The 14815-nt window shown below is 39.7% G+C and overlaps 1 protein-coding gene and 1 pseudogene across 3 annotated transcripts; both read left to right on the top strand.

Annotated features, from left to right (window-relative positions):
• Positions 1–339: 339 nt before the first annotated feature.
• On the top strand, positions 340–8124 carry LOC117553696 (DEP domain-containing mTOR-interacting protein-like). Of its 3 annotated transcripts, none has more exons than XM_034227740.1 (6): positions 340–433; positions 516–600; positions 1807–1962; positions 6220–6290; positions 6543–6647; positions 7223–8124. In XM_034227740.1, the coding sequence occupies exons 2-6, from the start codon at positions 582–584 to the stop codon at positions 7349–7351; spliced, it is 480 nt and encodes a 159-aa protein (XP_034083631.1). In that variant the 5' UTR covers positions 340–433; positions 516–581; the 3' UTR covers positions 7352–8124. The 3 variants fall into 3 exon arrangements, with proteins under 3 accessions (XP_034083631.1, XP_034083633.1, XP_034083632.1); XM_034227742.1 differs by having other exon boundaries at positions 344–433; positions 552–600; XM_034227741.1 differs by having other exon boundaries at positions 348–433; positions 549–600.
• Positions 8125–12815: 4691 nt separating this feature from the next.
• LOC117553698 lies at positions 12816–13696 on the top strand (annotated as a pseudogene).
• The last annotated feature ends 1119 nt before the right edge of the window (positions 13697–14815 follow it).

Here is a 14815-nt window from a genome sequence, read left to right as displayed (position 1 = left end):
TTCATTTTTTTTTTCTCCTTTTAACAATATAATATTGTGTTAATCCCAATTTATCGGAATATAAATATATAATATGATGTGCATCAGTATTTTGTAGGCAAGGATGCAGGAGAAATTCACACACAGCACAAATCTCATTAAACATTCAAAAATAAAATATATATTTAATCAAAAGTGTCTATTCTGTTTTGCATGTTTTTTTGTGAATATTGCTTTAACAGAGAGGAACGATTTCACTTGAAGTGTGTCTCCTCCTCCCTCCTGCCTGGAGTCAGTTTGTTTGTTCAAGGGTTTAATATTTAGCTCACCGACACACAGACACACACACACTTTTTTTCTAACTGGATGACTACCTTTTGCTTTCAGACCTGTTAACACACACGGACTGATTTAACAGACCAGCTGATTTAAAAAAACTGTTAGCTATTATCAGGTATTTGAAGAGACTACCTTAATGTTAGAGAGAACTGCAACACACCATATCTGTCTGTCTTTTAATTTGTTTATTTGAACAGTTAGAGGTTGTACTCAAACTGATTCATCCTCAGCAGCCTTCTTCTCTGAGCGCTTGGATAATAGAGATGGGACCACGTACATCAGGTAAGAACTGCTTGAGGTGGACTCTTTAACCTCAGATATCAACAAATAATGTATTATAGGTCAAGGGTTGAAGCTTGTGTCATCAAATGTCATTAAATGAAATGTAAGTCAACATTTCACTTTTTTCAGTGTATAATGCAATTGCTCATTAAAATAACTGACATCTTTCATTTTGCTTTCATAATTTATCATGTCTGTTGGTTCCAACTCAAAAATATATAAATGACAAGTTCATGGTTAGAGACATGCTAAGTTGATTCTTAGTTTAGGTAATACCATGAAATAGCCAAACGAATGGATAGGATTTAGGTTTGCATTAATCATCATTTAACATACTAAACTCATTTAGGAAATGATTTTGGTCATGTAAACTCAGATACAGTAACTATGGCTACAAGAGGAAGTAGTGGATCCATTATTATCATGAACAGGAAGTGTTACTGTTTCATCTAACAGTAAAAAATAACTTTATCATGTTGTTGTCAATTTATCAATTCATCATCAGGGTGTGAGGCGGTCTTCCCTGAGTCACTGTGTCATTATATCAGAAAACAATATGTGTGTGTGTGTGTGTGTGTGTGTGTGTGTGTGTGTGTGTGTGTGTGTGTGTGTGTGTGTGTGTGTGTGTGTGTGTGTGTGTGTGTGTGTGTGTGTGTGTGTGTGTGTGTGTGTGGTGTGTGTGTGTGTGTGTGTGTGTGTGTATGTGTGAGTGTGAGTGTGAGTGTGATAGTTACACAGAACATATTGACTATCCCTCCTGGGAGACACATCCCTTCTCAGTTGCTCTCTGTGATTATGTTTGTCCTTATCTAAATTGAGGTTTTAAAGACAGGTGGGGATCAAATACAAATGTAAAAGTAAATAAACAAAACAAAAAAAACACATACATTTAAATAAGGATGAGAAGACCCACAGCCTGAGTATACAGTAGCATGTCGACTGATGTAGATCATAGGAGCAGTTTGGGTGCATTTTAGCCACACATCTTTCCATCATCGAGCAAAAAGGGTCAATGTTCCTCCTCTGTTTATCTTTCATATCTATGAATTAAGGAAGCGTTGGTGGTTATCAAAGCATGTTTGAACAGAAACACAATTGATGTACAATTATTGAGGAAGTTAAACACAAAACTGGGTCAGGTTGGAATCTGATTATTAACTAATCACTGAGCTTTCACCACTATAATGAACCTTTCCTCTCCATCAGAATCAGCTTCTAAGGAGGTGAAGACGGCTTCAGGAGGAAGATATGGAGGTCAGGGAGTGGCTCGGCAGAGGAGCTGCAGTGACGGAAGCAACTACAGCAGGAGAGGCCTCCACAACAACTCGTCCTCCTCCCCGGTGCTCTACAACCCCAAATCAGGTGAAACATTTAACAATGGATCGATTTAGCAGCTTGGGGGGCAGTCTATAGCGTTGTATCTGGATCTTGTGCGTAGTTAACTCTACACCATGTGACTCTGTGACATTGTATGACATGACATAGCGTTTATAAAAAGATCAAGGTTGGTGTTTAAATTGGGTGGTGCAGTGATGATGTGTTTTTGTAGGACGACCAGGAAGTAAGCATCAAATGGGCTCCCTCAAAAAAAGCAAGGGGATTTTCCCATGGATTTTGGAATATTGAAGAAAATAAGATCTGGACCAAACACATTTATGATACTTACTTGTTTTGTTAAGCAGGATTATTTCCAAATATTAACACCATTTGTGGTGGCGTTTTAATCTTTGTCTACAATTTAATAGCCACCTCTATCGGGGTTGTGGGTTTTGACGCGCCTGTCTTTGTTTCCAAACAAATTAGTGGAGAACGTGGTTGAATCAGATGAGCTTAATTCGTTAGTCCAGACGGCATATAAACAGCAGGACATTTTATTCGCTTCATACTAAATAAAGGTTAACAGTCTCCAAAAGAACAAAAAAAACACGGTCAAAATACTTTTCCGCTTCCCCATCTCATCACCCTGAGCTATGTCCTATCAACCTACCATATATAGGCATATAGCCATGCACGTGATACTGACGCGCATATCATAACAAATAATTGAGCCTTAAATTAATACATTTTAACTCATAGTGTGACTCACAAAAATACATAATAATAATAATAATAATAATAATAATAATAATAATAATAATAAATAATTAAGAGTTTAATCTAATTTATATTATTATTAAGCCTAACAATCAGACAATAGTGACAAAAGGAAAATGGCTCTAGCACCACTTGTATTATGTTTAAAGGGTAAATACTAGAAGTAGAAAGCTAATGTTAAGGCCCGGACACACCAAGCTGACACCAAAGAACTGACACAGACGGACCCCGACTGTTGCATCGCCTTGCGTCTCTGCGTCTTGGCCATGTGTCGCACTGGAATACACCGCAAAGACTTCAGCCGACGGCCAAGAAGCACGTACGAACTGCGCATGCGTGAGTGGCAATAACTCTCCTTACCAGCAGGCGGCGGTAGTGTGTATTCGTCATTGAAAAGAGGCAACAACCGGAAGACAGACTGCGTGATAACCGAGAGAAGAAGAACAGACTGCGTGATATAAACAAACAACAAATAGCGTGTGCGTTCCATTTTCACTCTACAACGAGAAGCTCACGGGGCTTTCCCGAACCTGTGTCGAGAGCTGGAGTTAAATGAAATCTCAGATTTGCCTTCTTAATAGTTTGTTTGGGTCCCTCACTTCCGTTTCGCTTCTCATGATTCGCTAGCTGAACAGCCAAGTTGAATCGGCGGGTTTTCGGCCGAAAAGGCGTCGGCACCAGATAACAAATATGCCCAGCGTACCTAGATGCGTCATGAGATGCCACCGGCTGCCGTCTATGACGTCTATGACGCGCCGCAGCGATAGACTAGACCAGAAAAGACATCACATAACGTTAGCATTTCGAAAATGTTAGCGTGGCTTAATAATAGTGCGAAAAGACAGCGGTTGTCGCCGGACTAGATTCCCTGTCTCCTTTCCTGCTGAAAGATGGTGAGTGTACTCAGGGACGAGGAGTCATTTAACCAGCCGCCAGTAGGAGTCAGGCTTTACTTTCTTTTATATCCATAACGAAAAAGTAAATCTGTTTACAGTTGTTTCATATGGATGTTGAGAGGTATATATCTCTTCATTTTGCTCTCAAAGTGCACCAGATTGATGCATCTAACTTCAATATTTAAAAAATAAATCTTCTCGGGTGAGCATGCCCCCGGACATCCCTAGAGGGTGTCAGGTCCACTCCCCACTTACAAAAATAGCACTTTACCACTGCACCCCCTCTAATCTCAGATGCACCCTGAGTCATTTTGTTTAAGTACAGTGAGCCTTTCTAAAATATACAGTAAAGAGACAAACCCACCAGTATAGGATATACTATGACTTTGAGCCAAATACTTGTTTTTGGGCTGTATAAATAAATTGACTTGAAACAGTTGCTGATTTAGAGTACTGGCACCTTTTTTATTTCAATTCAAGCACTGGTCGGCACGGCTGAAAAGACACAACGGTGCGGGACACACCAATCTGAGTAGGGCGTGTCAACGCTCATCGTCAGCCTGACGCCCACCGACGGCCAAAATCGGCTTGGTGTGTCCGGGCCTTTAGGCTATAAACAAACCACAACACGAGGACCACCGCTAAGCTAATGGTGGCTATTGTTTGGCGGGAACCGGAAGTGCTAAAATGCTAACTCATTTCTAAAATGTAGTTACTATTCCTGTACAACTCTATAAGCTATGGATGTAACTTCTCATGACTCAGTGACGTAGCATACATGATGTCAGCCACATGACATAACCTGGTCAGTAAAATTAGGTCAGAAGTAGGTTTCACACAGGACACATCCCCTAGTTCAGGGGTGCCCAACCAGTCGATCGCGAGATGTGTCTAAAAATAGAACAACAATATTCAGTTTTATCGTTAATGTCCTATAACATAATCTTCCTGTGCCAGAATAATGCACTTGAACGCATCAAAGCTTTGTGATTGGCCGGCGTGACCCCATGTGGCGTGGGCAGTGCACTAGTTCGCTGACGTTGTCCGTGTCAACAGGAGTGACGGCCCCTACACACGGCGGCGTGCGTTGTCGCTTGCCGGCGGGGGGGGGGCTGAAACTCGACCAACAACCAATCACATGAATCTCCCGCCCCAGACACACAAGCACGCGGTTTGATTGGCTAGAGCTTGTACTGGCATATGATTCGATATTCCATCGAGGCGTCAAAAGTAGAACATTGCTCTACTTTTGCAGCGAGCACCGCGAGAGAAGCTACGCTTTGCTCCCACAATGCAGTTTGGCGAATCGTGACGTCACCCCATTCAAAGTGAATGGGCAGAAGCGTTAAAGCTGCAACGCACGCCGCCGTGTGTAGGGGCCGTAACAGTCCGCACTCCGCACACACACAAGACCGCAATTATGGCAGAAGCAAAAAAAAACTAAATATATCATTTTTCTATTCCAATTCAAAGTCCATCTGTCTCATCTGCAATGCGAGCGTGGCTTTATCGAAGAAGGGTAATTTAGGAGCGGCATTTCAAAACAGTGCACAAATGCTACGAGACGGAATTCCCTCCTAATTCTGCCCTCTGCTCCCAAAAGGGGAGGGGCCTGAAAGGACAGCTAAATGCACAGCAGTCCATTTTCACCAGGCCCAACAACAAGAGCAAGGCTGCTGCCAGAGCATCTTATCGTGTCAGTCACGTTCTTGAGAAACACATGAAGTCTTTCAAAGACGGCGAAGTTGTGAAAGAAGCATTCCTGGAGGCTGCCGACGCGCTTTTGGGGGACAGTAAAAATAACAGTAGCATTTCAACAGGTTTTTGATATAATAAAAACTAAAAAGTTAGATACCGTTATTAATCAGCTGTAAGTTTTAGTTTGTTTGAACTTATTCATTATAATTATTGTACAAAATGGTATAAGAATGCAAACATTAAGATCTGTTCTGTTTAAATTGATTATAGTCTATCAGTTCAGAAACTAGTGTTGCTTGCATCCTATTTTAAAGGCATTTATTTGTATACTCTTACGCTTCAGATCTGAGTTGTCTTATTAGTAAGCCTAATTTATACTTTTGTATCAACACTATTTTTATATAATGGCAAAGAAAGGGTTCAGAGTCTTTTCTTTTTTCCCTGTGTCATATGTGGCAGCACTGTTCAATGTTTCTTGAAAACATTACCCACTGTAGTGTGACGTGTGAATAAACTCCAACTCTGTATCAACAACACTGTTGTGTAACTTCAGTTAAATACTTGTATGTGTGTAGATTAGAAAGAGGTAAGATAAAGGATCTGCAGTATTTTATGAAGTATTCATCGTACAAAGGTCAGTTTTATACAAGTAGAAGTGTGTATTCACCTGGTAGTAGGCTGTCAGTAATGGCTACGCCTCTCGATTTGGACTGGTAGATCTCGGCAGACTGGCAACTTTAAAAGTAGCTCTCGGTTCAACAAAAGGTTGGGCACCCCTGCCCTAGTCCTGTGTTTGTTTAACCCATACACCATGAGTTTTGAAGAGGTTATGAAATCCAAAATAATGGGGGGAAAAAATGTCTGCCTAGTTTTTGAAAAGTTAAAAAGATATATATCCATTTTCCCCTTTTTACTTTTGTTTCATGTGTAGTCCTGAAGAGACCAGTAAGCACAGAAGAGCTGCAGACACCAGGAGGACCCTACATCAAGAAAACCTTTACAGTATGTTCTCAATTGACCTTCTTTTAAAAGTTTAAGGGGGGAACCTCTTTAAAATCAGAAGGGGAAAAAAATCTTGCTTCTCAAGACAAAAAGCAAAAGTAGTCCCCAGGATGCACATTAATGTTAACATCATATTTTAGTTGTACAAGCTCAAATCTTGGCATCTGTTATTTAGCAACAGCCTTTCTTTGGGGCTATCTTAGTCCTTGCCTTCTGATAATTTATTTCTGATTGACCTCTGTGTGTCTTCAGATCATGGGCGATGCAGTGGGTTGGGGATTTGTGGTGAGAGGAAACAGGCCGTGTCACATCCAGGCTGTGGAGCCCAGCGGCCCAGCTGCTGCTGCTGGGATGAAGGTAGGCTATTCCCGTGTTTTATACCAAGGCCCCAGGTTTTGTTAAAAGAAATTAGCTGAATTTTTTCAAGATAAAGTTAGGGGTTTCCTATGTATTACAGTAGTTTGTTTGGAAGTGACATCTAGTGGCCAGTAAAGAAACTGCAGATTCTTTCTTTTACATTCATTTATCAAAGTACGCTATGTTTTTTATGAGCATCTCATTTAATCCTTCAAATAGCATGCCTTTTTCAAAATATGGCCTTCTCGAATGAAACTTAGTGGGGAGATTGGTAAGACGATGTTCCGCAAATATAACATTAACAACTTCCGCCTATGTTTTTTAATGATGAATAGAGCCAACCGCCACTGTTATGGAGTAATCTCCTCTCATGGAAGTGCAGAGCATACATGTTAGTTTGCCATTGGTTGATGTCTTTGCAGTGTGCTCAAGTGCAAACAGACAGGCTAATTTGTGCAACACAACGGACAGCATCCACTGTTGCTAGCTCTGATATTGGTTCAGGTTTGTCTGGGCCTTAACAGCAAATTTGTCATTGAATCCTTTATTAATTCCCTTTTTTTCTTCCCCTGCAGGTTTGTCAGTTTGTGGTTGCGGTCAACGGACTCAATGTTCTCGATCTGGACTACCGGACTGTCAGCAACCTGATTCTAACGGGACCCAAAACTGTGGTGATGGAGGTGATGGAAGAGATGGACCACTGAGCAATGAAAGAAACACTGATCTGTTGACAGTACACTGGAAGATGAGCTGGCTTTTATGAAAAAAGTTACGAATACATGTATCCTAACTGAGGTTTCTTCAAAGGACTGCAAGAACACAGTGATGAAACAGGAGATAACCTTGTCAGGTATTGTTGTGTATTAGTAGGATACAACAGGTATTACATGGGAAACATTATGTCTTTAGATAAGTGTTGAACTGATAGAGAGCATGTTGTTTACAGAATGATTGAATATATAACTGTAAGAGCAACACAATGTTGAATCGCAGCCACATCATCTGAAAAGAATGCTTGGTACGTTTTGAAAGCGTTGTAAAGTAAAGTCGCCAAAAATAATTAATCAGTCTTTAAAAGTCTCTCAGAAAAGAATCTGGCAAGATAAACTGTCAATACTGTCTTGTAATACTGTGCAGCAGATTGTTGAGTTTGGGGTCTCAAGCATGTTGGGAGAGGTGCATTGAGTAATGGTGCATGGGTAAATCTGAGACAAGCAGCCTGCTGAATGTTGGAGCCAATGCCGATTGGAAATATCCAAACATTATAGCTAATCAGTTTGAAGAAGACATTTTTCACTTTCTTGCCCATTTAGACATACTGTACAAAAGTAACCATTGAAAGACATGTATAAATAAGAGGGGCATCATGTGACTGTTCCTGTGGGCTCGATGCAGATGTCATGGCTAATAGACGCTGTCAGGAAGTAAAATAAAATATGTTGAAGTGAATGGGAACTCCCCCAATTTGAATTTGAAATATATTCTCTCGACTGTGTTTACTAAAGGGAGATTGTGCAGGATTTGGCGACATCTAGCGAGTTGCAGTTGGAGATTGCAGCCAACTGAATGCCCATCAATTCACCCTTACCTTTACAAGACTACAGTAGCCATGAGCCAAAGAGGGGAAAATGTGGTAATGCCATGGTATCTTTCAGAACGTTATCCGTGCTCTGAGGCCTTCCTTACCATAACAAACTTAAGAACCAACATAATTCATGCAACAGGCTGGCATTACCACAGTTTACATTACATCATATTACCTTAGATGTCATTTGGCTCTTTTATCCAAAGACACTTACAAACAATACCATAGAGCAATTTGGGGTAAAGTATCTTGTTCACAGACACCTCGACATAGTGACTACAATGGCTGGGGATTGAACCACTGCCCAATACCACTCTGATTGGTACATGTAGATTCCCCCCCTATAAAGCAAAGTTGCCTTTAATTAACAAAAAAACACGAAAGCCCCTCTCCAAAACCAAAGATTAGTTTGTCACTTTTTGGCTACTGTAGAAACAGGATGTGCAGCATATTAAACTTGTGGAGGACAGATGTAGATATGAAGGACTCATTCTCAACTAAAACACAACCATTCTTATATTCAGCTGGTTAAACACTAATACTTTTAATAGTTTACTAATAATGTAGTTATGAATATATAAGTTCCTCTCTGCTAATAAATCTCTGTACATATTACCCACATGCACTTTAAATTGACATCCATTTCTGCTTTTAAGGCTTGAAGGACGTGTGTTCTGACAGAGACAAAAATGTGCATGACCATGATAGGAGAAAAAAGTAATATATTTGTAGGAAAGTGCTTATTTTAAGGTGTGTTGAGACACACCTGCATGTTGTTGTCTTAGAAAGTGACCCTGGAAGTGATCATGCTGTTGACATCCCTCCATCAGTTAGTGTTTCCTTCATCTGGGGGGTTTGGACTTTTAACCCCGTGTGCCACCTCACTGCCTCCTCCACACACAAACACATCACCTGCATGTATCACAGCAGCATTTATACACTCCCCCAGTCCCTCCCTAAACTGTGTTGACTTTTCCATCCACCTCCTGCGACGTCTGATTCCCAGAAAGGAAGTGAGGAGTGTGAAGATTGTGTGAGGTGGATCAACAACTTTGTGAGGAAGCAGGCTTAAGCTGAAGTGCTTTGTTTTAAAGATACTTTCATTTATTTTCTCTGTGTGTGTGTGTTTGTGTGTGTGTGTGTGTGTGTGTGTGTATCTTTAATAATGATTTTCATAGAGGCAATCAGTAGAATAATTGTTGGATATTGTTTTAAAATACCCAGTACTGAGGATTTTATAAAGAAACTAATTAACTACAAGCACACAATAGGCGCTTTCACACCAGAGTACTTTTCCCAGGAATAGTTCCGATAGTTCCTGGGATTTTGCGTTCACACCAAAAATATCTGGAACTGGAATCGTTTCCCCCCTTTTCAGTCCCTGCTAGAGAGCAGGTACTTTCCTGGGAGAAAAAGGTTCCCATTTCTGATTGGCTGGGCAAATTGCAAACCACGCCCCGTAAAACTCAGAAAAGCTTGTGAAGCCGCCATTGTATTTGCTGGCATTAGCATTATTAGCATTAGCCCCGCGAGCCAACGGAGAGAGACTAACTTATGGCAACACACAAACTGCTGGGAGTCTTCCCAGCAGTCTGAAGCCAGAAGCCAGTCCCCAACTACGGGGACTTCCGGCCGGGGACTTCGGGTGGCAGTATACGCCGTGAAGTTGTTTTTGGCCTGCCAGTAAACCCAAAGCAGAAGAAGAAGAAGTGACGTCAGCGGCTTCATTCGACTTATTCCGGTGTGAACGCGATCTGCACTTTAGTTCCGGGAACTAAAGAGTTCCGATGAACTAAGTACTGGGAACTAAGTACGGCAAAGTACTTGGTGTGAAAGTGCCAATTAATAATTTTGTAAGTATTAACCTTTTGTGACATGCTTTCTTTTGATATATTTAGGTTTATTTAGTTTGTTCACCTGTGAATTCATTTGATTTTTGATTTGGAACTTTACACTAATTCTCCAAAAAACATAAATAAAGAGACCTTTTACAGCATTTATCGTCATTTCCGTCGGGTTTGATATGATTTAGCTGAAACGTTCTGCTAAAATACAATTTACGTGTACAGTTAAAGGTGTGGTATGTAATTTTGGAGAAACCAGCTCTAGTGCCCTAGAATTTGAAAATACACAACCGGAAAAAATCTGCCACTTCATTACAAAGCCCCTCCTCCAACACACACGAACGCCCACATGACCAATGAGGGCGCAAGATAAGTTTGTGCACAGATGGAAGGCTGACGGGCAGGTAGGCCATCCAGTTACTTTAGCCGGCTTCCACAGAAGACAATTTTTAATGGATTTGTTGTCAAAGCATTTAAGATATTCATTGCTATCGGGATGTTAAGAGCATTCCATGGAATATAACAAAAAGTGTATCTCGAGCCGGTTTCTCAAACTTATCTACCCCACCTTTAATAAAAGACCTCATAAATATTGTCTGGATTATCAAACAAATAATTCTCAATCAGAATATCAATTAAAAAACAATCAAATAATGAATAAATAATATAAAGGCCTTCTGCCATTGGAAATGGCTGCTTTGCCTTTAAGCAGGGCCAAGTACACAGTTTCAATACAGAATGCAGGTTGCTATCTGTATCAGATTTTATTGTAGGGATTACGAGTCAGAAAGAGACAATAGGGGCAGAGAATAGTGATACAGGAAGTGTACAGAAAAGAGAACTAGCTAATAAAACTAATTTAAATCAATATTACTTACTAGGATTTCTTACAAGGACAAAGAAACATTTGAAGAAAATAACAGCCCTTGACACATTTCACACAGAGGTATAGACAGGGTACCTAGGGAATATGGGGATGCTTCTGTTTATGCTTCAATATGGTTGGCTTAACCCTCCTGTTATCCTCAGATTGACTTTACACCCTTTATCCTCGGGGTCAATTTGACCCCAGTAGTTTAAAACTCAAGACAATGATCATATTCCAAATGTTAACCAACATGTATGTCTCTGGTGCTTTAGGTATCTTAGTCGACTACCTAAATAACCATTTAAATAAAACATTACCCCAACCTTCCCCCCCACAGACCCCTTTATACATCCAGATTGTGACTATCGAAAAATATATAAATCACCATAAAATCTCACTGACTGAAATAAAATGTTAAAGTAAGATCTTTTGGTAATACTTTATTTTGATAGCCCATAGGTAACACTCTATAAGTCATCAGTTGACATTTAGTAGCATGTCAACAGCATATTAACCAATATTCAACCTTACTATCTATAGATTGTGTCAACATCTTCAAAATTGACTATCAACTACTCAAAATCAATCTGTCAGTTGAAAGTCAACAGGGTCATGTCGACTATCTGTTGATAATCTGTTGAGTCAAGATGTCAACTAAAGATTACATTAAGCATTAGTTGATGATCAACAGATAAGCAACTTTAGAGTTTAGTTGACAATCTGTTGATCGCCAACTAAACTAGAGTTGACTATCAGTATACTTTTAGTAGGCATTCTCCACTAAGCGTTTGTAGGCATGTGTTAGGACTATCCAATTAAAGTGAAAAACAGTTGAGAACAGTAGAAAGTCTATAACCTATCAACAGAACACTTGAAGAATCTCGTTTAATTTGGCATATTACTCTCAATGAATATAAGAAAGCACTGCGTAAAGCGAGAGCAGCCTACTACTCTTCATTAATAGATGAGAATAAGAATAATGCAAGATTTCTTTTCAGCACTGTAGCCAGGCTGACAGAAAGCCACAGCTCGATTGAGCCTTCTATTCCCATCGCACTCAGTAGTAATGATTTTATGTGCTTTTTTAACGATAAAATTGTTACTCTTAGAAACAAAATTAATGACCTCTTGCCTTTGAGCTGTTATCAACAGCTCCCGGAAACGTAAGTTCTAATATTACACTAGATAGTAAACTAGAATGCTTTTCAGCCATAAACCTTGAACAATTAAATTCAATGATTCTCTCTTCTAAACCATCAACATGCATGTTAGACCCAATTCCAACTAAGCTGTTGAAGGAAGTTTTTCCATTAATTAGCACTTATTTATTAAATATTATGAATATGTCTTTATTATCAGGCTATGTTCCACAATCATTCAAAGTAGCAGTGATAAAACCGCTTCTTAAAAAGCACAACCTCGATCCAGAGGTTTTAGCCAATTATAGACCTATTTCCAATCTTCCGTTCCTCTCAAAAATTCTTGAGAAAGCGGTCGCAAAACAGTTGTGTGATTACTTAAAAAACAATGATTTATTTGAAGATTTTCAGTCTGGCTTTAGAACACATCATAGCACAGAGACAGCTCTGGTTAAAGTCACAAATGACATTCTAATAGCCTCTGACAAGGGACGTGTCTCTATTCTTGTTTTGCTCGATCTCAGTGCTGCATTTGATACTATCGACCATGATATCTTATTGCAAAGACTAGAGCACTTAGTTGGCATACAGGGAACTGCTTTAGACTGGTTTAGGTCCTATCTATCTGAACGCTCTCAGTTTGTACGTGTCAATGATGAATCTTCCACGCAAACCAAAGTTAGCCATGGAGTGCCACAGGGCTCAGTGCTCGGACCTATTTTGTTCACATTATATATGCTTCCGTTAGGCAATATTATAAGGAATCATTCTGTAAACTTTCATTGTTATGCGGATGATACTCAACTATATTTATCAATCAAGCCTGATGAAATTAATCATCTAAATAAAATTCAAGACTGCCTTAAGGACTTAAAAACGTGGATGACCTTAAACTTTTTGATGTTAAACACGACCAAAACTGAAGTTATTGTACTTGGCCCGAAGAATCTACGAAACAAATTATCTAAGGATATACTAACTATGGATGGCATTAATTTGGCCTCCAGTGAGACTGTAAGGAATCTTGGTGTTATATTTGATCAGGATTTATCCTTTAACGCCCACATAAAATCAATTTCAAGGACTGCCTACTTCCATCTACGTAACATTGCAAAAATCAGGCATATCTTGCCTCAAAACGATGGAGAGAAACTAGTCTATGCATTTGTTACTTCAAGGCTGGATTATTGTAACTCTTTATTATCAGGGTGTACCAAGAAGTCAGTCAAGTCGCTTCAGCTGATTCAAAATGCTGCAGCTCGTGTACTAACCAGAGTTAGGAAAAGGGACCACATTACTCCTGTTCTGGCTGCCTTACACTGGCTCCCTATAGAACACAGGATAGAATTTAAAATTCTTCTTCTCGCCTACAAAGCCCTTAATGGGCAGGCGCCATCTTACCTCAAAGAACTCATTATACCCTACTGTCCTACTAGGGCATTGCGTTCCAAGAATGCAGGGTTGTTGGTTGTTCCTAGAGTCTCTAAAAGTACAATGGGAGCCAGAGCCTTTTCTTATCAAGCTCCACATTTGTGGAATCAGCTTCGGCAGACACCCTATCCGTTTTTAAGAGTGCGCTTAAGACCTTCCTTTTTGATAAAGCTTATAGTTAGGGCTGATTAGATTCAGCCCCTAGTTTTGCTGATATAGGCTTAGTTTGTCGGGGGACATCTTACTTCTTCCTTCTCTCTGTCTATACCTGTGTACTCTCATGTTCCGATTAACCCAGCTTCCCCAAATGTCTTTCTTTTTGGTGTCTATATACGCCGGGATCCGGAGTCATGGATGATCCTGCGCTCCTCTGTCCTGGATCGCGAGCCCTGGATCTTGAGTCGTGGCTGTGGTCCTGGATCATAGGTCCTGGATGGATATCCTCGTGGATTCATTTTCCTATTATACACACATGCATTTCCAAACATTTGGACTACCTATGTTGCAAATGTATTATCTTTTCAATTTACACACGGCATCTATTGCACGTCTGTCCGTCCTGGGAGAGGGATCCCTCCTCTGTTGCTCTCCCTGAGGTTTCTCCCATTTTTCCCTTTAAACTGTGGGTTTTCTTTGGAAGTTTTTCCTTGTACGATGTGAGGGTCTAAGGACAGAGGGTGTCATATTGTCATACTGATATTTTGTACAAACTGTAAAGTCCACTGAGACAAATGTAACATTTGTGATATTGGGCTATATAAATAAACATTGATTGATTGATTGATTGAACACATACATTCATCCACTAATGATATGCAACAGACATGGGAATAAAGCAAAATTGTTTTGCACAACTGATCACGAACACTGGATAACTGAAGTCAATACCAGGCTATAAAGAACAGTAAAACAAACACTATATGCAGCATATCAGAGAAAGAAAGCTTTTTTATTTTAAGAATACAAATATAGTAAAAACACTGAACAGTTGTGAAATGGTCAAAAATAAAGTTTGAAACACATTATCTACCAGCTAGTAGTCAATACCAGGCAAACGGAAATAAATCACTGCACTGCAGATTTGAACAGTTTAATAACTATAAATAAAATAAACAACGAAACTTGACCAACAGAAGAACATTACATTATTGATCTACCCTGAGGCCAAGGTCAACCGTTAAAGGTATAATATGAAGGAATTTCCTAAAAAACAATGTATATTATATATATATACACTGAACAAAAATATAAATGCAACACTTTTGTTTTTGCTCCCATTTTTCATGAGATGAACTCAAAGA

The sequence above is a fragment of the Gymnodraco acuticeps genome, unplaced genomic scaffold, assembly GCF_902827175.1.
Source record: "Gymnodraco acuticeps unplaced genomic scaffold, fGymAcu1.1, whole genome shotgun sequence".
Lineage (NCBI taxonomy): Eukaryota > Metazoa > Chordata > Actinopteri > Perciformes > Bathydraconidae > Gymnodraco > Gymnodraco acuticeps.
The sequence above is the reverse complement of the archived record's forward strand: the minus strand, read 5'-3'. Positions and strand labels throughout refer to the sequence as shown.